At 47.0% G+C, this 23885-nt stretch overlaps 3 protein-coding genes and 1 long non-coding RNA gene across 7 annotated transcripts in view; 2 read left to right on the top strand and 2 right to left on the bottom strand.

Annotated features, from left to right (window-relative positions):
- Positions 1-23486, top strand: part of UFM1 (ubiquitin fold modifier 1) — a 28072-nt gene extending 4586 nt beyond the window's left edge. Inside the window, exons 4-9 of the mRNA XM_084807118.1 lie at positions 17230-17328; positions 17414-17483; positions 17869-17926; positions 18192-18231; positions 19273-19305; positions 19794-23486. Of these exons, the coding sequence (XP_084663244.1) occupies positions 17230-17328; positions 17414-17483; positions 17869-17926; positions 18192-18231; positions 19273-19305; positions 19794-19885 (392 nt within the window). The 3' untranslated portion in view covers positions 19886-23486. The remainder of the gene's footprint in view (positions 1-17229; positions 17329-17413; positions 17484-17868; positions 17927-18191; positions 18232-19272; positions 19306-19793) is intronic.
- Positions 1618-15774, bottom strand: POLB (DNA polymerase beta). The gene is made up of 14 exons (XM_084807115.1): positions 15641-15774; positions 13435-13492; positions 12632-12698; positions 11463-11537; positions 10768-10826; positions 9059-9108; positions 7900-7951; positions 7105-7159; positions 6472-6544; positions 5783-5853; positions 4945-5031; positions 3717-3781; positions 2744-2883; positions 1618-1947 (listed from the first exon to the last, which is right to left on the bottom strand). The coding sequence occupies exons 1-14, from the start codon at positions 15699-15701 to the stop codon at positions 1853-1855; spliced, it is 1008 nt and encodes a 335-aa protein (XP_084663241.1). The 5' UTR covers positions 15702-15774; the 3' UTR covers positions 1618-1852.
- On the top strand, positions 7131-9826 carry LOC146340815 (uncharacterized). The gene is made up of 2 exons (XR_014784024.1): positions 7131-7226; positions 7950-9826. It is a non-coding gene; the product is annotated as an uncharacterized LOC146340815 (long non-coding RNA).
- KANSL3 (KAT8 regulatory NSL complex subunit 3) overlaps positions 20601-23885 on the bottom strand; it is a 33461-nt gene continuing 30176 nt past the window's right edge. For all 4 annotated transcript variants that reach the window (XM_084807106.1, XM_084807109.1, XM_084807108.1 and 1 more), the window contains one exon: positions 20601-22389. In XM_084807106.1, coding sequence (XP_084663232.1) covers positions 21833-22389 — 557 coding nt within the window. In that variant the 3' untranslated portion in view covers positions 20601-21832. The remainder of the gene's footprint in view (positions 22390-23885) is intronic.

Genomic DNA, 23885 nt, shown 5'->3' with positions numbered 1-23885 from the left:
GCACAAAATTATGCATGGTGTGGAGAAAGTGGATAGGGAGACATTTTTCTCCCTCATAATACTAGAACCCAAAGGGTTCATCCCATAAAGCTGATTGGTGGGGGATTCAGGACAGATATGAAGGACTTCTTCACACAGCGCATAGTTAAAACTATGGAACTCACTACCACAGGGTGTAGTGATGGCCACCAACTTGGATGGCTTTAACGGGGTTAGAAAATTCCTGGAGAAGGCTAGCAATGGCCACTAGTCCTGATAGCTATCTGCTACCTCCAGTACCTGTGGCAATATGGAACATAGGCCAAAGGGTGCTGTTGTACTCCGGTCCTGCTTGTAGGTTTCCCATGGGCAGCTGGTTGGCTACTGTGTGAACAGAAAGCTGGACTAGATGGACCCTTGATCTGATCCAGCAGGGCTCTTCTGATGTTCTAAGGAAGCCTCCTCCCAAGTACAAGCAAGCAGGACATGGGACAGAATCCATCCCTTTTTAAAAAATGAGGGCAGAATGCAGCTTATGCATCCCATTAAACTCAGTGGAACTGATTAATTTCAGCTGGATTGTGCCCAAGGTTTCTAGCCCCCACTCCTTGCGAGAGCGAGATCTTAAGAGAGCAACATTTTTTGCATGTAAGGTGAATGGCTTAAGTAAGCAATGCAGTTAATTCAACACATCCCATTTGCCACATGTGAAAACACCCCTGAAATAGTTTGGGAGGTTTTTTTTTAGTACCAGGACACACAATATAATCCCTTTTAGATGCAACCCCTCCCCCCATCCCTTGGAACTGTTCTCCAGCAAGCAGGCAGCACTGGATTCCAACCCCTCTGTTTTAATGAAACATTTTGAGGCTGAACTGCTAATTAATGCTACTGCTGTGAGTAACACGGTACATGTAAAACTGCTTTTGAAACGGCAACTTTTAACTTCTTATGTCAAATAGTTATTTATCATCATGGCTCCCTTTTGTCATCTACCAGAACTATTTCATGAACACACCCCAACTACAGTGCACAGCTCTGGGGCACTTAATGCAATTGCACTGCTGTGTTATATAGGTAACAGATGGCACCTGTTGACTACACACTCGCATTATACATGCAAGTTAGGTGAAGCATGAATATAAGCAATTCTTTACAAGCCCTTAATTTTTAAAATATTTAAGAATATTTTCAAAGACTAACATTTCAATAACGATTCTTTAAAAATATATATCTAAAACACAGTTTCATTAAAGAAAGTTCCTCTTCTAGCTAAAATAAAGGACTGGGTTTTAAAATAGTAATAACAGTTTTCTATGGGTACTCATAAGATCTTGATGTGGTGTACATGGACCCAGATCACACACTAAGTAAAGGGTTAAATTCAAATAATTTAAGTTTCATTTTGCACAGACGGGGTTGGGGGGTTGGGTCCCATCTGTTCCGTAGGCTTGCCAAGCAGCTCTGTGGAAGACAGCTTGCTTAACCTCCCACAAAATTAGGAGGGCTTGTACAAAGGCAGCTCAGTGGAAGATGCCAGTACAAGGTTTAGGATCCCTCTCCGCCACCCATTTATTTCATATGCTTGGTAACATGGTATCTTCAAATGAAGATACATCATTCATATAAGTCATAATGCAAAGGGGAAGGAGATAAGTTTTATTTTAAAGAAACACAATAATACACAACAGCTGGTGTTTTAATTGTTACTGCACACACTCTAGCCTGAAGCTCCAAAGGAGTTTAAAAACACCCCCCCACACACAAAGACCTTCCACAAAGGGAGAAAGCAATAAATTATGGTCCCATGCTAGGCTGCCAAGTCCTCAGCCCAAGAAAAGGGCTTTCAACACATCTGGGCTTAAGAGAGCAGTTATTCACTCCGCTCCTTCGGCTCGCGATACTTCCACTGGATATAGTCAAAGATGTCCTCCTCGCTGTCTACAGGGAGGGGCTCCCCAGCGACTCCTGCAAATGTAATGCCAAAGGGTCTCACTCAGTTTAATTCCGCTGGCAGGTTTATGACAACACCCCACAGTTCTACAGTCAGAATATACTGTTCCCTGAATATGCAAGTTACATCGGATATAAACATGAATAATCTCTCCTGTGGACACAAATGCCATTTGGCACAGGTAGAATTGGCAAGTTTTGCAGTACATGGAGCAGCAGAGGAAGACACTCTCAAGGCCCTAGTTTAGGGATGGGCAACTTGTGGCCCTCCAGATGTTTTAGCTTACAGCTCCCTTATCTGCCCACACTGGCCAGAGTTGTCTGGCCCTCCAGATGTTTCGGCCTACGCTGCCCACCCTTGGCCTGCTTACCAAAAAATGCAAAGGGGAAGGAGGGCCAGGAAACACAGGGTACGTGGAGGATCTGCAGCTTGGGGGTCGAACCCTGCTTTGTCTGCAGAAGGCCCCAGGTTCAATCCCCAGCAGCATCTCCAGGGAGGGCTGAGGGAGACGGGACATCCTGGCTGCTGCCAGGGATGACAGTGCTGAGCTAGATGGACCAGCAGGCCAGGGAAACGAAGGCACCTCTTCCTACAGACACCAGGAGCATTAACCTTCCCTCCCCACTCCACTTTTCCAACTGTCTCCACCATCTTAAGATTCTCTCTGCAGTCATGAGGACAAGACAGTGCAGTTTTGTTCCAGGAGTATAAGAGATGAGACTGATTTCAAAAGCTGTGGCATGACTACGGTCAGGTAGAAAAGCATTTCCCCTCTTGAATCCACCCTGATGGGCAGGGGAGAGCACTCACCAGTGACCCCCAAGGGCCGGATGGTGTATTCGTTCAGGGTGAAACCCATTTCCAAGGCATGGGCTCGCATGTTCTTATTGAATATGTCACTTCCGGTGAAGTACAGAACCCCGCAGTAATACTGATCCTTGGGAATCAACCTATAGCACAATGAAGAGAGGGACACGCTTTGGGGGAAGCAGCCTTTTGTCCAGGTGCAAGAAAGCCCCCCCCCCCCCCCCCCCGGTCTAAACCACATTATGACACTGTTCATGCACGCTTCCCAAAAATGTGTGGCAGCCTCACTGCAAGTGAAAGCAGCCTCTGCAGGCAGAAAAGACTAGGCAGAGGGAATGGTGGTTCACAGCACCTTGTTCCTCAAAAGGCAGCTTAAGCCCTACAGTGAAGGGGCTCTTGGCTACCTCTGCCCAACGCCGATCTCTCTCATTCCCTCTCGCTCTCCTCATCATAACTGCTGCATCTTCAGTTCTACTGAAATGAACCATCCTGGTTCCTCATTGTTTGCTGCTTTCAACAGGAGGCAGAGCAGGCACTCCCCCCCCCCCCCAACCCTGCAAAATGCCTCTTTCATGAAGGCTCCTCCTTCCTCAACTGTCACCACCAGCAGCCACCCCAGCAGGCTGTATGGGAGGAGGTGAGAGGGACGGCAGGGCCATTCCATCAGCCCTGCTGAACGAACCCCCTGCCATCCCTTTTCCCATGTGTGTCATGTCTTTTTAGAGTGTAAGCCTGCAGCCAGGAACTGCCTTCTTTTCTTCATTGTATGTAAGCCTTTTTGTCTGAAGGGCACCATAAAACTACTTCAGATAAATAAAGTAAATTTTTGAAAACTCATCCCAGTCAGTCATTTGTCAACCTTGTTTTCCCCCCTTTGCTCGCCTCCTAACCCTGGTAACCCCAGCATGGACTGTATGGCTTCCATGTCACACACTGCTGGGGTTGTCACCATCACCATGTTCTGCTTGAAAGTTACCTGATATCAATTCTCCTGTAAGGGTAATCGGTTCCCTCATCTTTGCTTGGGAGTCGACACACTCCCTATAGGGGGGGAAAAGTAACAGAGAAGGAAAAAAAGCCCCAGAGCACACGACACTCTTGTGACCCGACACCCTAAGTCAAGCAGGCTGCTTTCAGTCTGCTCCAAGTTGGACATGATGGGGCAGCGATTCAGTGTAAAATTTAAACAGCTACCCCTTGGGAGTTAGGTCCAGCAAAACAGGCTTTGGTGGTTTTAGTCTGCAGGCAAATTACAATCTTCAGTCCTGCCAAGCCTGGGCCTCAAAGAGTCATAAGGCTATTTCCTGAGACACGACCTAGAGGGTAGTGCCTGGCCTGGCCTGGCCTCTGAAGCAGGAAGGATCTCTAGTTTACAAAGCAGCCTTCAGGAGATCCATTTGGACATGGTCAGCATTGCTCACTGCTTTTGTCACCTGGAGAGCCAGCCATGCATCTCTCTTCCCTCAAGCCATTGCCACCACCGTCCACCCATCCACTGTGCTAACATAAAACTCATGGGCTCGGAACAGCATGCCAGTTACATAAGATTTTGCACAACAAGGAATTAACTTGTATTAATGTTATACAGATCACAGAATGTGCATTTTCTTGGTGCAAGACTCTGAACAGAGGATGGGGCTTAAATCTAAATGTAGCTCTTTTAGAAGCCCTCACAATTAGTCACTGAGAACAAGATACCGGAAGTCTGCAGAGACACACCCAAAGTGTGACCAAAACGCTAGCCTATGCACAGAGTAGGAGAACACTTGCTGGTTGGAGAACACTTGTTGGTTCTACTCCACTTCAGTGTGTTCTTTGTGGCAAAACCCACATCAGAGGATGTCTAAGCATCCGCATCCTAAGAATCTTCTGCTGACATACAAAGCTGGTGCTTTTCTGTAGCCAAAGATTTCTTCCCCACAACTCCCCAACTGCTGAATCCAGTGGGAATGTTTTAAAGGAATGCACTTCCTCTGGAGGTGGAACTTGAAAGGGGCTTTTCCCTGACTTTGACACAGAAGTGAACTTTCAGACTTGCTAGCTTTTCAAAGCAGAGACAAGTCGGAGCTTGGCTAAATCCATTTGCACAGCACCTCCAAATCAGAAGAGGGCCAAGGACCGGCCATCAGGGAGATGAGAAGCTTGGGATCTTCTGTCTCTTCCTCCCACGGATTTGGCCTTGGAAGAATTAAAAGATAACTCACCATGAATTTGGTGTCTCCTTTTGACAGTGTATCTGTAATGAAGTGGACCTTTTCCAGTTGCTCCACAACTTGATGCAAAAGCTTTGGCTTGAGAAGAAATAATACGGTCACAATCAAGTAAGTAACAAACCTCACTTGAGATTTTTATTCAGGTGCTTCAACTACATCCTACAGGGGTCAAGAAGCAGTTGCTTCACCTGCACAGGATAGCTGGGATGCAGGGAGGATGCTCCCTTGGGACATTAGGGAACGGTCATAACTACAGAAGTGAGGCATGCCAGAGACATCATGGTGCCCAAGAAGGGAAATTCAGGGCACCCCTCCTTCCTACAAATTACCTTGTGGTACAGTCTACCAGCAGGTTCCCCCGTGCAAAGTCCAGCTTGCGGATGCAGAGAATTCCCCAGGGGATGGATCAGATCTGTCTGCCTTCTACCCTGCCCCACTTTGTCCGCCTTCTGAGGCAGCTGCTGAACCCTCCTTACCTCACCATGTTTAAATTAGCAAGCCAGCAAAGTCTGAGAACTTTTTATTTAATACAGCTGTCCTTCCATCCCTCCCCCCATTCCCCTTGATATATTTTCCCAATTCCCAAAACATTTCAGACAGTAATCTTTAAAATCAAGCAGAAAACAAAATGACAGTATCGCTCTTCCTAAATCTTTCATTTAAAATTAATCTACTGTATTATCAGATACTTGGTTTTTCTCTACGGGAGCATAAGAGGCACAAACTATTACTTTGACTTCACAATTTGCGGCTTTCAATGAAGTGTGCAACTGAGACCCATGAATATATGCCGTGATTTTAAACATAACTTTCCAGAAAGAAGCCTTACCTGTTTGGAGGATTCAGCAGTGAAATTTGGATGGGTCAAGAGGATATCCATATCTCCACTTGATTCTGCACCTATCAAAACAGGGTGTACGAAGACAGTAAATCCTGCTTTGGAAATCTTGTTCACAGGTTAAGAAAAATCCATCCAAAGTTACAAGCCTCCTATGTGTTTTCTTGCATCTACTCTTCAGCTCTCTCAAGGTTTTTAAAGGTTCAATTAGTGCTGCGAGTTTTACAAGTAGTAGTTATGTCACACTTAAATGACTTAGCTAACCTTGGATATCCAGCAACAGTTATTCCCACTCAATCTGCTGCAGAGTATAGACGGTAGAACAGATTAAGGGCACAGAAAAATTCCTACAATTCCCAGAATGCCAGTATGGCTGGCTGGAGGGATACTGGGAGTTGTAGGGCCTTTTTGTGTCTAAACATGCATAGGATTGAGCCTTTAGTTATTTCTCTCTGCCTGCCCACCACGTCCCTCTTCACCACAACTGGACATTAAACTTTGGGAAACCCCGATCTACATGAACCCGAAACACTGGAGGCACAGAGACCCACTGGCTAGCACAGGAATACCCCGGGAGAATGAAACCTACACTTGTAGTAAAAGAATGTGTTCAACCCACAGACCCAGCCATTCACTGTAACAACTAACAGGCAGGATGCTAAGCAACGTGGAACACCAACCTCTGCGGAAACTGCCACACACGGTAGCGATGTATTTGGGGTCTACTTCCTTTACCTCATTCATTATGATTTCCTGTTGTGGAGAAAACAGATACACTAATTTGATCTCTCTTTCAATGACCTGGTTCACATATAACAGAAATTCCGGGCTCGTTTAAGCCAGGTATTGCCAATATGTAGCAGAAGTCAGTGAGCGAGCTTGCATCCTGCAAGCTCGTTGCTTCCCCTTTCCATTAACAACTCAGGAACACCTCATTGCTGGGTTGTTATCACAAAATCCTGGGTGGTTCAAGGGTTAAATAACCCAGAGTTAACCCAACAAGAAACCATGGGTTAACTTTGGGTTGCTTAACTCCTAAGCAACCCAGAGTTTCCAGATTGTCATGATAACAACCCAGAAATGAAGTGTTCCTGAGTTAATTGAAAGGGGAAGTGACGAGTTTCTGTGCTCAGATGTCACGATCATAATCCAGGAACATGGCATTCCTGGGCTGTTTACTGAAAGCGGAAGTGACAAGTGCATGGGAAGCAGCGTACTTGCTCAGTTCCACTTGGCCCCAACAACCCATAGTTTAAACAACCCATTAGGCTCTCATTACGTGCGAACTGGACCATTGATTCTTGTGCCTTCACCTGCATCTCCAACATCTCCTTCCTAGGGATTCTTTTCTCAAAGTCTTCAAAGTACCTGTGCATATGAAATAAACAAGGATAAGGAAGCAGCAACGTCTGTGACCCTCAGAACTTTTTTCCAAGTAAGTTCTGCTGAAACCAAATACATTCATTCTTTCAAGAACTGTGGCAATAAATCACTCTCCACTTATACTGCTGTGCATACTTGGGTTTCATTTAAATGCTTGACCACAGCAAATTGGCTCTCCTGCAATTAAAGTAACACTTAAATCAACTTTAGACTAAATACTAGACAAAACTGGTACCATTTCCATAGGTGCAATATGCTAAAGCTATTGTTTAAATTGAACACTTCAGACATTGGACCAAGTTTACAGCAATATATCCTAAACAAGAATATATTGTAGCTAAAACCTCATTGATACATGGGTAATTCTTCCAAATACCCATCACTTTGTTATCAGTAATTAAATTGATCACCAGCACTGTTGCCAAAGCAACAAGGAATATTCACTATTAACAGCCACTTTCTCAAGTAATCCAATGCCCTCGCATTTCAGTTAGCTGCCTTTGAGGACAAGTTAGATCTTTACCAGTAACACAAGCTGATGAACAGAGCTAGCCAAACCTCTCTTGGCGAATTCACCTTTGGCAACAGACAAAAGTCTGGCTTAGGGTTGTTCCTGAATGTATTCCTTAAAGACGTTTCTATCTCTAGGCAAACATGCACTCACTCATATTTGTAATTACAAATTCCTGTAATTGGACCAGTAGATGAACAAATACAGATCTTACTTTAAACCAATTCGCTGATGATGGTTCAATTTGTGCTCATTTTTCCTTAGATCTAGAAGGAGGAGAGTCACGCAATCAGATAAGTATTTCTTAAACTTACTGTGGGTAGGAAGCCATTTGGCGTGTCTTTAGCAGGAATTGGTCTATGAACTGTCTGGGATCTGTGGGTTGTGATCCCATGGAGATAGCTGAAAGGGAGGAGTGGGTTGCAAATTCCCACTTGATTTCTCTGACAAATTTAAATACTTCACCAACTAACAGTGTACGTTCTCGTACTGGCTTTAAAAAGAATACAAACAGCCAAGAATTGCCACAAAAATAACACCTGTCATATAAACAACAACAATAATTTGATCTATATAAATCCAGCCAGAAGGGGGAAAAAAGAACAAACCTCAACTGAACAGCCCAAAGGCGTTCTGAACATGAAAGTCAGGATTGTTTGTTCCTGAAGAGTAGAATGGAATCAGCCAGACTGGCCTTCCTTAGTAGGGACTGCCATAAAGAAGAGCCCTGTTTGAGAGAAGGGCCTCATCGGAGCAGCCTCTTCCGAGGGCCAGGACACCCGGACGAAGCAGGGCCTCTCTGCTGTTCTTCAGCACACCACCTGCCTGAGCAAGGGCCTCCTCCTGGTGTCTCAGAATGGAGGTGAAGTGGCGGGGGGGGGGGGGGGGGATGGGGCCAAGAAAAAGGAATGGCATGGTGGGGAGCGGGGGCAGGAGCAAGGCAGGCACAGGAAAAGCAGCATGCTGGCACAGGTTTGGGAACACTTAGTGACATTTAGATGGGGAAAGGCAGGTAATGTCACAAAGTCTGAGGAGCACTGCTGTAGCAAACAAATAGCGTTGCTTGGTGAATGTTATTTAATAGAAGAATTTGGTGCCAAAAAAAGAAGGAAGAACAGGATTGCGTGCACTCCCTCTGTCTCTGACTGACACACACTGAAAAAATACAGGCAAAGAGAAAGGGGGAGCAAACAGGAGAACTGCTCCAGATTCTCCAAAATATCCAGCACTGGCAATATTGGGCAACTGGATGGGGGGGCAGACTCAAGAGTAGCCCTAGCTCTACTTAGACATTTCCAAATGTGGAAGAAGATTTGTCCAGTGGATAAGCAGTTTGCTCCCTCACATCTAGAGAGAACACACAGTGGACTCACCTTCCAGTGTTTTAATTCCTTCATCCACAAGTTTCCTGGCAGCAGCGGGACTACAAGCAACAAGGCAGTTCATCACCAGATCAGACAGAATCTCTTACCATAACATTTCATACCAGCTTTAACTGGACAATGATGTGTGTGCCATGGTACTGGCAGACTGCTCACCCAAGGCAAACGGAAGAAGCCATTCAGACAGAAATGTGATTAAATAGCGACCACAAATCAGACTTCCAAGGCTGAGAAATGTACATAATAAGAGGCAACAACAATAGAAAGGGTGTTGGGTGGGCTCTGTCTATGTTAAAGGAGAGCAGAGAGACAGACAGGTCACTAATGCCAGCAGTCATTGACTGGTTTTGCACAGAAGACTAGCCCACAGTTTATTTAACGCATGGTTTGGTAAATTCTGGGTTGTCATGATGTGTGAACCCAGCCACACTAATGAACCATGGTTTGTTAACCACAAACAACCCAGAAAGAGAGCACATGGTTTGTTGTTGGGTTGTGAACTCTTGGTTGTTTAAACCATTGGCTGCTGCTATGTGTAAACCCAGAACCACAGGTGGTTCAAGGTTTGTTTTGCCAGGCTACAGAGACGGTGGGCAAGAATAGTAAAAAAGCACACCAGCTGCTCTACATGCCAGTACTACAATGCCACCAAGGCATTTGGGATACAGGAAAGGAGCAGGCGAAGGAGGAGAGAAACAAACAATCCAGGGATTGAGAAAACAAACCACAGTTTATCTGATAGTGTGCCAGACAAATCCTGGGTAGGGCAAAAAACCATGGCTTAAATAAAACATGGGTTAGTGTTATGTGCAAACTAGGACAAAGAGTTGGATGGGGAGTTCATTTAGCAATACAGGATGCATCTATATTTACAACAGCATTTTAATATCACCCATTAACAACAAGTTCTCTAGGTAAAGAAAAAAATATAAAATAATACAATATAAGACATTTAAAATCATATATAAAAATACAAAACATTACATTAAAACCAGTTAGAAAAGGATCAGAATAAAATCAGAAATAGTAGTGCCCAAACCCTAAAAAGGATTAAAATGTGTTTTGGAAACTGAAAAGAAGGTCCAGCTGGCACTGAAGACTACAATGGGGGTACCAGGCAAGCCTCTTTGGGGACGGTATTGTACAACTGGGGAGCCACAACTGCATCCCTGACAGACGTCCGTCCAGCTGCTGCTTAAGGATGTCCGACAACGGAGAGCGCCCCCATCCCACCTCTCAGGGCAGTCTGTTCCACTGGGGAGCAGGCCTCACAGTTAGGAAGTTTCTCCTAACATTTAGCTGGGATCTGCTCCCCTGCAATTTGCAAGCGTTTGTTATAGCCCTGCCCTCTGGAGCAACACAGGGGATGTCTGCTGCATCCTGAGTGACAGGCTGCCACTCAGATGTCTGAAGACAGCCATCAGGTCTCCCCTTGGCAATCCACAGCAAAGGTTATGAAACTGGGACATTGTCACAGCAACATCAGAAGGATATTTCAACCTCCCCACAGAGAGTTCTAGACAAGAACCGTAACCTGCCCACTCTGCATCGAAGGATGGTAGATACTACTCCTAAGAGACCAGACTGATTTTCTCAGGAGGCCTGAATACCACCTTCATACCTACTGATCATTTTAGGAATCCCACTAATTCCTTCAAAACCCTTTCTACGCTGAGTTGTTAAAATGCATACAAATTTACCCTATGCCACTAACTCTGGTCAGGAAATTGATAGAAGAGCTTGTATCATCCTGCCGAATCTAGAGGGAAAAAGGACAGAATCACTTAGCTGCAATACTGCACAAAGAAGTTCACAAATGCACCTAAAACAGAGATTGTGGCTGGGGAGAACTTCCTGGGATGCTCAGGAGACAGGTTTCTTAGTGCACACATGAATTAGGCGCCAAAGAGGGGCCTGCCCTCGTTCCGACCCCTCCTCTCCCTGCTAAATGATAGAATGTGGGAGCACAGGAGGTGGCAGCAACACTAGCAGTGGCATGCTTCTCAGGGCCCAGGACTACGTGCAGAGCCCTCTCTCCCATCAGGCAAAGCAAGTGGGTTGCTCCAGGCACCACTACGGTGGCCAACTGGGAGACAGAGCTGACCCACCCTTGGAAGGGCTGTACGTCGGCGGTAGAGCAGACGCTTCGCATGCAGCCGGTCCAAGGTTCAACCCCTGGCATCTGTGAAGACCACAGCCTAAAAACCTGGAATGCCATTTTTTGTAACTTCTTGCCTGATGAAGAGATCTGGAGCTCTCAAAAGCTGGCACGTTTTTGTGACCATTGAACTGGCCTTATAAAGGTATGACACAAATATGGATCTTGGAATATTAGCATGCGACTTCCAGAGTTAATCACCTCTACAAAATAAAGTTATAAAACTGAAATACTTACCTTTTCCAGCTTACGTAATTTTCCAGTAGACAAAAACTCATCTATCTTTTCAGCAATTTTAGCTCCTACGCCATCCTAAAAAGATACAATGAAATGAGCAAAACTAAACTTACTTTGGGGGTTGGACTCGATGGCCTTGTAAGCCCCTTCCAACCCTACTATTCTATGATAAACTTCAGGATTTTGTGCCTGTAGCATTAATCTAGAAAACTGAATTCAGACATTATGTGGCCACTTGCAACAACAAGCAAGAGAGTTCAATATGCAAATACACATTCACTGATGTTGTACAGAAGAGCTGGCTGTCTCTCAAACATTTATCATCATAACATCTAGGGCAGGGATGGGGAACCTCCACTCTGTGGCGGTTCCCCATCTGCCTACTGCCTAACCTACCCAAGTCCCTGCCCGCTGGAGAAATGGGGGCTTCTGGAGGCTAGCACCCAAGAACACCTCCACCAGCTCAGGCAGGGAGACTGGTAGGCAGGGGGTGGTCAGCACACCAAGAGAATCCCCAGCTGCTCTCTCAAAGCCATCACCGGGGAAAACACTGCAGATCAGCCCTCAATCAAACAGGTCTCCTGAAGAGAGATTCCCTATAAAGGACAGCAACCCCTGCCCCAATATGAAAATACTACCGCAACTTTTATTTGTACAGTTTTTCCACATGGATGTGCCAAAAGCAATTGCAAAGGCAAGAACAGCAATACCGTAACAGCAAAATGTCATTACAGCAACGGACTACTACCAACTTGTTGTTTCAAAACATGATATAGGAATCCAGAAAAATTACTCAGTTCTACAGCAATTCATTTCTGTAATACCAACGGCATCATTGTAACAACAACTGCTTAGGGATTTTATTATATTTAGCGGTATGCTATCACAAATAAACTAAATAAATTTTTAATTCATTAGAAGACAGTATCAACCACTAAAACTAACACAATATTTCAACTGATATTATTTATCAACTGTTAAATGACATATGCCACCATTCATATCTCCCTCTTTTTTCTATTGGTTTAACTTTGCCAGATTACAAGTCATATTTGAAATGTTCAGTCAAACTGTGGACATGCATAGAAATCCAAAGAGGAATAGTGCAGATTCTGAACATTCACAAAAGGAAGGTGAACCATCTATACTTAGTGGGTCACAGGACTTACCAGCTTCTTTGCTTCAGCCCCACTTTTTATCTTGCTTGGATACTTTGATATTACAGATGCTGCTTTCCTGCATGAAGCAATAAAAAAAGACTCCATTCCAGTTTGGGGCAAAAGTAGTCAGCACACAGTAGGAGACTTCCACAAAATGCACATTACAGTTCCAGTGAGGGCAATGCTCTCCCAGAAATAGTTAATTATAAAGAAATAGTCAACAACAGATAAGCAAATGCAGGATCTCTCTCCTCAAAGAGGTAGCAGAGTTCAACTACTTATACCCACATTACTCCCTCTGCAATTGTCCCTAGACTGCTTGAGTGCAGGTCTGTAAAAATCTTAGTTGTGCCAAAAGGCAGGGCACAAACTGACCCATGTAGCCATTGTTTCACCTACAGTCCTTCCCAGGGTGGATCAGTTCTGTCTTCTACTCTGCCACCTTAGTGGTTTAACCACTGGCCAACAGATCCCATCTTCCCACTTTGCATTGGGAAGGGTTTGCATTTTGCATTAGTAAAATTTTCCCTTTCCATTTCTCCTGACCTGTCTTGTCACATACGAGAGATAAGATCATACTCTACTAGTACACTGTATCTCACTTCCCAAGGAGACCCAGCCATTTTGGACTGAAGGAGACTCCCTGTGATGAAGCTTCAAAATTGAGGGTGTGCATCAATGTAGTGCCATTGCAAAAGAACAACAAGTACATATGCTTTGAACTGTCCTTATTCTGAAGCCCTTTGTACAGCTGTTTGCCAGAGCACTGTTGAAATCCCAGCCATTCATAGTGCCCAAAACACAGATCTTACCTGTAGGCATTGTACTTGTGGATAGCTCTGTTCACATTCCTCTCATAGTTGGCCAATTCTGAAAAGAGGAGTCTTTTTCAGTGTGAAGAGTAGCATACATTAAAATAGGACATAATATAAAAAGTACAAGCACAAAATTAAGTAAAACGGCAGGAGGAAAAATAGCCTAGTTAGGCTTTGTGAGAAAATACATTTTTGTGCAAGTAAACAGCCGATTGATAGCTCCCTATGTCGATTGCTATGCAAAAGAGCTATCCCTAATTTGCTTTTTAATTCAGCACATGACTGCAAATTCAGTGGTGTAGAAAAAGGACACATCTCCTTGTGTGCTGCAATTTGGCTTTGATTGAACCAATGAAACTGACTGGCAGGAGATTCACAAAACTCAAAAGGGCTTCACTCACTGTATACTTAATTTATGGAATTAGCTTAATTTATGGACGGTCTGGCGAGAGGTACCATAAGGAAAGCTGAGCGAAGGAAGATAGATGCTTTTGAACTGTGGTGCTGGAGGAAAATTCTGAGAGTGCCTTGGACTGCGAGAAGATCAAACCAGTCCATACTCCAGGAAATAAAGCCAGACTGCTCACTTGAGGGAACGATATTAAAGGCAAAACTGAAGTACTTTGGCCACATCATGAGAAGACGGATACCCTGGAGAAGATGCTGATGCTAGGGAAAAGGTAAAAAGGTGTCCCCAACCAGTCGTGTCCGACTCTAGGGTGCGGTGCTCATCCCCGTTTCTAAGCCGAAGAGCCAGCGCTGTCCGAAGACGCTTCCGTGGTCATGTGGCTGGCATGACTGAACACCGAGGTGCACGGAACGCTGTTACCTTTCCCGCTGAGGCGGTACCTATTTATCTACTTGCAATTTCTTGCTTTCGAACTGCTAGGTTGGCAGAAGCTGGGACTGAAGACGGGAGCTCACTCCGTCACGCAGCACTCGGGTCTCGGAACTGCTGACCTGCCGACCTTCCGGTCTGCAGTTCAGCGCCTTAACCACTAAGCCACCACGGCCCCTAATGCTAGGGGAAGGCAGAAGGAAGAGGGACCGACCAAGGGCAAGATGGATGGATGATATTCTGGAGGTGACGGGCTTGACCTTGGGGGAGCTGGGGGTGGCAATGGCCGACAGGAAGCTCTGGCGTGGGCTGGTCCATGAAGTCACAAAGAGTCGGAAGCGACTGACCGAATAAACAACAACAACAGGCGAGAGGTATTACTGAGGTGGCTTCAAAAAGGGATGACAACTTAATGGAGAATAATGGAACCTCCACGTTCAAAGGCAGTCAGATGCTGACAAGCACCAGATGCTGGCAACCAACAACACTGGAAGGAAGGCACCTTCATGTCCTGCTTGTGGGCTTCTCAGGGGGCATCTGGCTGGCCGCTGTGGGAAACAGGATGCTGGACTAGATGGCCTGGTCCAGCAGGGCCGTTCTTATGATTTTTTAGAAGCCACAACGCCCACCTCCAGAATGGAAAGAGCAGACCAGTTATTGTGGCAAACGGAAGAGGCCGCAGGAAGGGCGGCGCGCAGGGCCCGCAGAGAAGGCGGGCGCGGAGGCGCAGCCAGGTGGGCGCGGCCGGCATGGGACGCTGACCCCGTCCCAGCTGCGCGGCCAGGGCCGCGCCTGCCGTTCCCTCGCGGCTTCTTCCGGCGCCGGGCGTGGCCAGGACCCTCCCCAACCGCCCCGCAGCAGCGGAGGTGCCCTGCCGGGCGCGACGCCCAGCCAAGCGGCTCTTCAGGGCCGGCGCAGCCCGAGCGCAGGAGGCGCGCGCCCGCCGGGCCCGGCGCCGCAGGCTCGTCCTTCGCAAGCGCCTCCCGCCTCCCTGCGCAGCCCACGGGGGCTTCCGCGGACCCTTCGGCCCCCTCCCGGGAGGCGCCGGCGCGGCGCGGCCAGAGAGGCGCGAGGGCGCCCGCCGGCCTGCCTCTGGGCGGCGGCGAGGGTCTCCCGCCCCGCTCCTCCGTCTGGCGCTCGGGGCCAGCTTCCCCGGCGACTCCGCCGGCCCTGGCCGGGGACGACGGGAGCTGGAGTCCGGCCCTCCGGAGGGCGCCGGGCGGGAAGGCCGCTGTGGCCTCCGCGCCGCGCCTCCCCCCAGGGCCCCGCCACCGCCGGGGCGCGCCCGGCGTTCCTCCGCGGGCCGGCCGCTGCCCTGGCGGGAGGCCCGCGGCCCCCGAGCAGCCCGGCGCGCGCGGCACGCACCGCTCAGGAAGTCGGTGATGCCCCCGTTGGGGTTTTCCTGCGGCGCCTTGCGCTTGCTCATGGCCCCGCGCCCAGGCCCGGCGCCGGCCCGGCCCAGGCCGCTTCCGCTTCCGCCCAGCCCGCCGCCGCGGCCCGGGCGCCTGCGGCTCGCGGGGGAAGCTGGCCGCTTGGCCGTGGGAAGGCGGAGGAGGGGCGCGGTGGTGCTTCTCGGGTGCCTCAGGCGCCGCGGGGGAGGGCCTGGCCTCTGTCGGCCAAGCGCGAGGGACGCGAAACAACAGGCGGGCTTGGGGCGAACGTCACGAGGAGCTTCCTAGTGCCGGAGCACCAGGCAACGGCGGCAGCCGCCTGGGCGGGCGGCGGGCGCTCCGTTGCTGGAGGGATCCAAGCAGAGCTTGGGCAGCCATCTGTCGCTGGCATAACGTGGGTTCCTGCGCCGAGCAGGGGGCTGGAGCTGACGGCCCCGTCCGTGATTCATTTTTCACACAACTTCCTAGGAAGAGCAGGAATTCCTTGTTGAGGTGAGGGCAAGCTGCTGCCTACTCACTGCACTAAAATCCTGATTTTCTCAGTTATTTCCTGTGGGCAATAATTAGCCTTCCTTCCGCCCCAAGGAGACCCCACTCCCGCGCACTGCAAGCAACGAAGAAATTGGGAAGTCTTTGTAACTGTAGAATTGTAACTATGCAATTAGAGAGGAAGAAACACACAATAGGCACATAGACCTTAACTTTCCAGTTTCAATAGATTTTTTTAATGGGAAGTGAGGCCCATAGACACCAAAGGAGAAATCCAAGATTTTACTGACCTTTCAACAACTCAAAAAAGAAAAAAAGTAGCAACCAAGACAGGAGCTCCTGCCCTTTCTAACAAGTCGTATTTTGTGTGTTTTAAAAATAAAATGTTCAACATTTTAAAATATGCATCTGCATGTAAGTGGGTAGAGTGTGAGGCTTTTGCATGCAACTGAAGCATTGGATTTGGCCTGGGAAGGCATAATTTAAGGAGATGGACCTTTGATGCAACCTGAGCAGTATTTTGTTTGGGGCAGGTTTTTTTTTAATTTATTTATTAGATTTATATCCCACCTTTATTCCTCCTAAGGAGCCCAAGGCAGCATGCTCCTCCTCTCCATTTTATTCTCACAACAACCCTGTGAGGTAGGCTGGGCTGAGTCGGTGACTGGCCTGGAGTCACCCAGTGAGCTTCCATGGCCTGCAATATTAACAGTGGACTACATTGCAGAGGTGTTGTAAGCCATTTGTCAGCACAGCCTCTGCAACAGAGGTATAGTGTGTGTGTTTTTTAATACTGTTATCCTGCCTTAAAAAATACTTTTTTCCAAGGTAGCTTAAAAAAAAGAAAAAGTGAAACATCAAAACAATTTTAAAATATACTGTATCAAATAAATTACCCTGTATCAAACAGTTTTGAAACACAGCAATATAAAAGGCTAAGAGCAAGTAAAAACAGCAATTCATTAAAAGCCTGCTGGAATCTTGGCGTCTTTATTGATTTGTATGGGCGGACCTCACTTCTCCGATGAGAACTCAGAAGGCGTCTATTCAGACAATGAGATGTTTCCCTCTCAGGTTTCATATCTCTGTGGGGACAAATCGCAAATCCGGAAGTGACGCACAAGCGCACGCCCGAGAAGTGGGAGCGTCAGGAGCTGCCGGAGACGGGACGATGTGAGTTTGGTGGCCGCTGCCTCGGCCCTGTCGGCCCTTGCCCTCCAGCCGGCTGGCCGCTAACCCCGCTCTGTCTTCCCCGCAGGGCCAAGGTCACCTTCAAGGTCACGCTCACCTCGGACCCGCGCCTGCCGTACAAAGTGTGAGTCCGTCAGGTAACCCGGCCCGCTTGCGCGCATGCGCGGCCGGTTCGACACGTCACGCTCGGCTGGGCGGACGAAGGGCTCCCGCCGTGTCCGGCCCAGCCAGAGCCGCCAGGGGGCGCCCCGGGTGGGGCTGCTGGCTGAGGGCCCCGCGCGCCGCTGGGCTCCCCCGCCAGTGGACTGGCCGCTGCCGGGCCGTGGGCATGTACCCTTCAGGGCAGGCCGATGTGACGACTCCTCAGGCTGCGTCTTGCTCTTCTTTGCAAGCCAAAACGCGCGCCAGTAATGCAGCGATGGCTCTCCCCCCGCCCCCTGCATTTAGTTATTACTTCCTCACTAACTTTGGGGAACTAATGTTCTGATCTAATCTAGAAATCTTATTTATGATCTTCTGTAGATTAAGCGTGCCAGAAAGTACACCTTTCACTGCTGTCTTGAAGTTTGCTGCAGAAGAAGTAAGTGGGTTTTTGGCAACATCCAAATGTTGAAATTGTACCTGCCAATGTATTTTTAATTTAAAGGATTTATAGTTTGCTTTTCAGTTAGAAATTCTCCAAGCAGAGAATAATTAAAAAAGCAATAAAATAATATGGTAGTGTAACTTCGTGGTGTTGCTAAAGCAGAATAGCATTGACAAGACTTTCTGCATGAAGTACGCCCTGAGGAGGAGGAGCTAGATGTAGTTCTGTTTTTCATGTGTCATACTTCTGTTTTATTTAGTTCAAAGTCCCTGCAGGAACAAGTGCCATTATAACAAATGGTAAGTTTTTCGTGCTATAACTTAGTAACTTCTGAAACAGGCCCTGTGTCAAAGGTCAGCATGGGCAGGCAATTGCTGACTGGAGCCCCTAAAATTGCAGATGCCTTAAAGCAGCAGCAGTAGAAAAGCAACATTGGCATTTTTGGCTCCTTTGAATCCAGCAGCAGGCTGGTCATGGCATTGCCTCCCCTACCCCCTCCTTGCAGGGATCTAAGGGGCCCAGAATGGAGCCCGCCTTCCACACTGGAGCATTCCCACTGCTTCCATGGGATAAAAAGGAAGGTGGCCCAGAGGGCAAGCATGGATGAAAAGTGGCCTGCCAGCCCCTTGAGAAGGTAGTTCTCTCATTGCTTGGCTTGGCCAAAGAATTTCTGGGATCTAAAGCCAGTTTGCACATGTTGGGTCTTGTAGCTTGGCCAAGTGTGATGGATGATGTTACAGGCTTTAACATCCCCATGCTGTCTAGAGGGAGGCAGGGAGGATAGCTGGTCTTGAGCATGTGAGGAAGAGCAGTAGTTACTGTGGGAGGATTGGGCATGCTCTGGAAGAAGACAGGTTCTTCCTCGGCTCCCTCTTCGCATTTGAATGGAGCCTGGGTGTCTTGCCCCCAAATCTTCTACATGAAGTATAATTTTGGCAGCATTTTAGTATCCTCCCCAGAATGCAAGAGTGTTGAAGAATAAAGGCGTTCCAGAGCTTGATATAATATTGTTGGGGTTCAATAGCAAAGTTTGTCTGCTTTACTACAAAAGTGAAAGCGGCAATGGCTTTTGCAGCAGGGGGCACAACCTAGAAACCTTTCTTATCTGTGCCTTGTTGCCATTGGTGGAGTTGGGCAAGAGTGTGATGGTGCTCCAGTGAAGACCCCATATATTTTCTTTGGGTTTGTGCATGGAAACTTCTCAGTGGATTCTGCCTGGGAAGTTCATATGTACCCGTCCTTAGTAGGCTCCTGTGATGCAACAGCAGGCTTACTGTTCATTTTTTAGAGGGGTTGGCTAATTTGTATGTAAATTAACTTTTTTTACTTCCCCACCTCAGATGGAATAGGAATAAACCCTGCACAGACCGCTGGTAAGTAGCCTTCTCTGAACACCGAATGAGGTGGCCCTCACACTCCCACCCCCCTTTGGGATCACCCCACATCTGAGCTGGCAGAAACACACACACACACTGACTGGAAGCCAGCTTTCCAAGCCAGGTGTTCCATGGAGGTGGGCTCTTGCCAGCCAACATTTCCAGGGCCTCAATCCTTTCTGTACCAGTGGTGTGGCAGCTGAGCAGGAGCAAGGTGATGTTTTTATAAGTCCTCACGTGCTCCCCTGAACTTCTAGCTGCTGCATCCTCAGTTGCTACCGCTTCACTGGTTTAGTAGTATCTGCAGCTTCTTTTCAGTTTCATTCTGTCATGTCTACTTAGGCATGAGAATGTACAAAGTTGTGTGTGTAGTGCCTTAATATAGAGAATGATTGTTTCATGTATGTTTTCTGCCTGTCTTATTTACTAAATTTTCTATATCACTCGTATACTTAGATAATCAATTTTCCTTCTTCCCCCATTAGGTAACGTTTTCTTGAAGCATGGTTCAGAGTTACGGCTTATTCCCAGAGATCGTGTTGGGAAGTTGATATGTACAGAGTCCACTTGTGACTAGATAATATAAATAGCAGACAAATAGATCAGTAAGCATTTTCATGTAGGTATTAGCCCCCTGTACTATAATGCAGAGTATCTTGCAGTTCCCCGTGAAGTCACTGTGTGTCAGTAATCAATTCCTACTAGAAAAAGAGACTGAATTTCCTTTTAAGAAAAAAACATCTTCTAAACAGGAGCCTTCTCTGGATATATGAATGCATTTGCCCTGACCCTGTAATTCTTAGATGGAGCAGGCACCTGTCCTAGTATGCTGAGCATCTTCCTCCACTGAAGTGAATAGGAAGGCCTACTCAGGTGATTGGTCTCTGTGCTCTCAGGGCAGCTTTCCCCAGCCTGGTGCCCTCCAGATGTTTTGGACTTCCAACTCCCATCAGCCCTAGCCAGCATGGCCGGTGGTGAGAGATGCTGGGAGTTCTCAAAACATCTGGAGGAGTCCATCGTAGCCCTAGCAAATTTTGCTCATCGAAGCATTTGTATATGCCCATTTGGTTTAGAAGATTTGATCATGTGTTTAAGAACATCCATAGTTTTAAATATTGGCTTGTAAGGAAAAGTATTAACAACATTATGTTAATCAAATATGCTGTGGCAAATATTGCAGCTTTCATATGTTTCAGTTAAACCTTTTTGGACTCATGGCTCTATCAGGAATTCTGTACTACATTCCAAAAACATTTATTCATTTGAAGGCTTAAGATTGCTTTTGGATGGACAAAATGTTGCAGGTAGCATCTGTATGCTTTGAATATGCCAACATTGGTCCACAGAAATCATGGGTTTGTGGTGGTTCAGAATGACATTGTGTAGTTTTGAGGTGGCCTGTGTTTTACCAAGGAACGCATCTTATGCTGGATGAGCAATAAATTATACTTTATATGATCTAAGTTGCCAGGCCTTTTCCTACAAACTTATGGTCCACTCACTTTTACCTGCAGGAGGGAGGGACATAGCAGTGGAAATTCCAGAGCTATTATGTGCCCAGCTAGTTCCCACCCACATCGATGGGCTCAGCCCCAAACGTTTTGCTGCTAGTTTCTTTTCCCCCCCAGTTGTGACTAAAAACAGCAGCAGACTGACAAAAGCTAAAGGTTTATCTTAAATTGGTATGGCTCCTGTCTCCAGTTAAAGCTCAGCATATGTTGAGGAGGCGCTGAGCCGTCTGTTTTCTGTGAGTCTCTGATCCTCAAATTGATGTCTTTTTCACATATTTACTTTTGCCCAAACCGATGCAGCAAGAGAAAGGGACCGAATTAAGAAATCTACTGACAATGCTCTTTATACCTGAGTGAAATGTAATATGAACCTGGAGGAAATATCTATACCACATAACACTGCTTTTAGGCACCCGATGACCTCTGAATATACCATTCGGCAGCACAGTCTTTGGGCATGTTTATCTCTATCAGGTGGGCAGCCTGTAACCCTCCAGATGTTTTGGCTACAACTCCCATCATCCCTCACTGTGACAGGAGTTCTAGGAACAAATATATGGGAGGCTACAAGTTGTTCAGCCCACATCTAGATTCTAGGAATATGCCATATCTCCTACTAACTACTAACTCAGAAACCAGAAGTCTTGGATCTATTATTCTCAATGAAATTAGGACCTGGAACAGATTCTGTTAGTGGAGTTCTTCTTACCTCCCTCTGCCTGTTTGTGAAAACTTTCCAGTAAAAGATGCTATAAGAAACCCAAATAGGAGCAACTACTATACTACACTGAATGCTGGTGAAAAATTTATATCCCTCCCTTATAGCAATAATTACAAGAAATATGTACACAAAAAAGATAAGTTTACTAAAAGTGACAAAGAAACAAAACAGGTGAAGTGTCCTCACCATGAAGGACAGGAATAAGAGAGCAATACCCCTGTCCTCAAACCTAAGTTTTATCTTCCATAGCAAAGGCAAAAAACAGTTAAATGGAAAACCTGTATGGGGGTTGCTATGGTTTCTGGCCAAGGGCAGGCCCAGCTGTGGCTATGATGGAAGAGCTGGCCAGGTTACTGCCCAATGTAATAAGTGTGGTGCCAGCTGCAGCAGGCAGCATGCCTTGTGGAAGCAAGTGTCTGTTAGTGAGACTCTCCCTGGTGTGGAGGATGGTGCTGCTGTCATCCATGACAGAAGGCACCCTACCTAAGGTTTCCACTGCCCCAAGGGCATGGCCTTTGGTCAAACTGACCTTCTCCCCACTGTGTCCTAGGGCTCGGTCACCCTTCACAGCTGTAAGTGTAGAAGTCAGTATCACAGTCTTGGACGTTGTCTGCAAAACAGGTCCTACTTTGGAATGCACCAAGCTGCAGGATGCACTGGCAGGTGGTGTTGAGGTGGCAAAGGTCACAGCTCCAATGGGGGCAGAGGAAGTGGTGGAGGAAGCAGCGGTTTGAATTACTGGGGGCTTGAGTGGGACAGAAGTAGCCTCTGCCATGACAGATTTTGTGAGTGCAGACAGTTTGGCATCTGACATCACATAGAGGGTCTTCATGGGGCTTGTGGTAGTTACTACAGAGGAAGAAGGACAAGAGAGTTATCTCAGTGTATCTATAATCAAGCCTTGAGGCTTCACTGAACAGGCATCTTATCCACAGACTTTCAAGAGAAATCCACCCCCACCCCCATCTTGTTGCACCCTATATTATTCTTGCTCTCAAGACTGACCGCCAGCGGGGATGTTCAAATCATCCAAGCACCCTAATCCACCCTCCAGCAAAACACATTTGCCTACAGTATTTTTCATAAAAGCCTCTCTCAACAACATTTAAGTGAACCCCCAAGCACTGCCGTGGATCAGGAGGTAGACATGAAATGGACAAAATTCTTCCCAGGGTTTCCTGACACTGTTTACTGTGCTTTGGATGAAAAGCAGGCACGCACTGCTTGGCATTCACATACAATTTCATTCGCTCCTATAGGCTCTGGAATGAGGGTATCCAGAGACGCACATGGGAAGGAAAAGCTGCCAGGATCACTCCTGGTGCTTCATCCAGCATATGTAACATAAACCTTTGGAGAAATCTTAAAGAGAACCTCACCTCCTGCTCCCAGGCAGCCCAAATTCACACAAATTAGTAAATTCGTGAGTAAAAAGACAGACCCCCACCCATTCAAGGACAGCAGTTAAATTATGAATGTGACATCAAGTGGTCCTTCCGTGAGCATTTCTTCAAAGCCACAAGCAGCCTTGACCTGAATACTGGCATCCATAGCCCACTTGGAATAACTCCCATCCTTCCTGGAGCTTCCAGGTCCCACAACCCAGGAAGCCTTTGAATGAATTAGGTTTGCCAGAGATCACTAACGTTTTTAATTTAGCACTTTTCTAGCCTAAAAGGTCATAAGAGGGTTTTCTCTAGTCCTTCTAGACCCAAAAGGTTCTTTCTGCTTATGTGCCACCCTACTGATTGGTTAGTGTGAGGAGAGGTGACTGTCTAATAGGTTTCACCAAACATAATAAACATGGAATAGTGTTCTTTATTCCTTTGTCACTCAATCACCCGTGTGTTGCTTTTGCACCATTTGTTCATTTTCAAGTACCCACTGCGCTTTCTCCTTTTGTCTTTTATTATATTCCTTTAATAATTATGTTGTTCTAATTTGGACCTGAGCTTTGAGTGTGAGTTTCTGACTGTCCTAAGAGAAGCCTTTCTCCCCACCAGCTTAGCCACTCAGTTCCATCTGCCCACAGGGATGGGAGGTCTCCCATTCTCCCCACCCTCGAGCCAGATAACTAGGTTGCAGCTCTAGTACAGGGGCAGGGAACTTGTGGCCCTCCAGATGTTTTTACCTACAACTATCACCATCCCTCACTATTGGCTATGTTACCTAGAGCTGATGGGAGTTGTAGGCCAACACATCTGGAGGGCCACAAATTGCTGACCCCTGCTCTAGCTCTCCTTAACCAGGGTTAAAGAAAAAAAGGGGTGTTGGCGGCAAGCTACCAATCAGACAGGAACATGCACAACTGGCCTGCCTAACAAGGCAGTTATGGCACAGTGAAT

Source organism: Heloderma suspectum, chromosome 6 (assembly GCF_057233095.1).
Source record: "Heloderma suspectum isolate Gila_16-S chromosome 6, 16-S_ref, whole genome shotgun sequence".
Taxonomy (NCBI): Eukaryota; Metazoa; Chordata; class Lepidosauria; order Squamata; family Helodermatidae; genus Heloderma; species Heloderma suspectum.
Note: the sequence above shows the minus strand (reverse complement) of the source record. Positions and strands in the feature narration are given on the sequence as shown.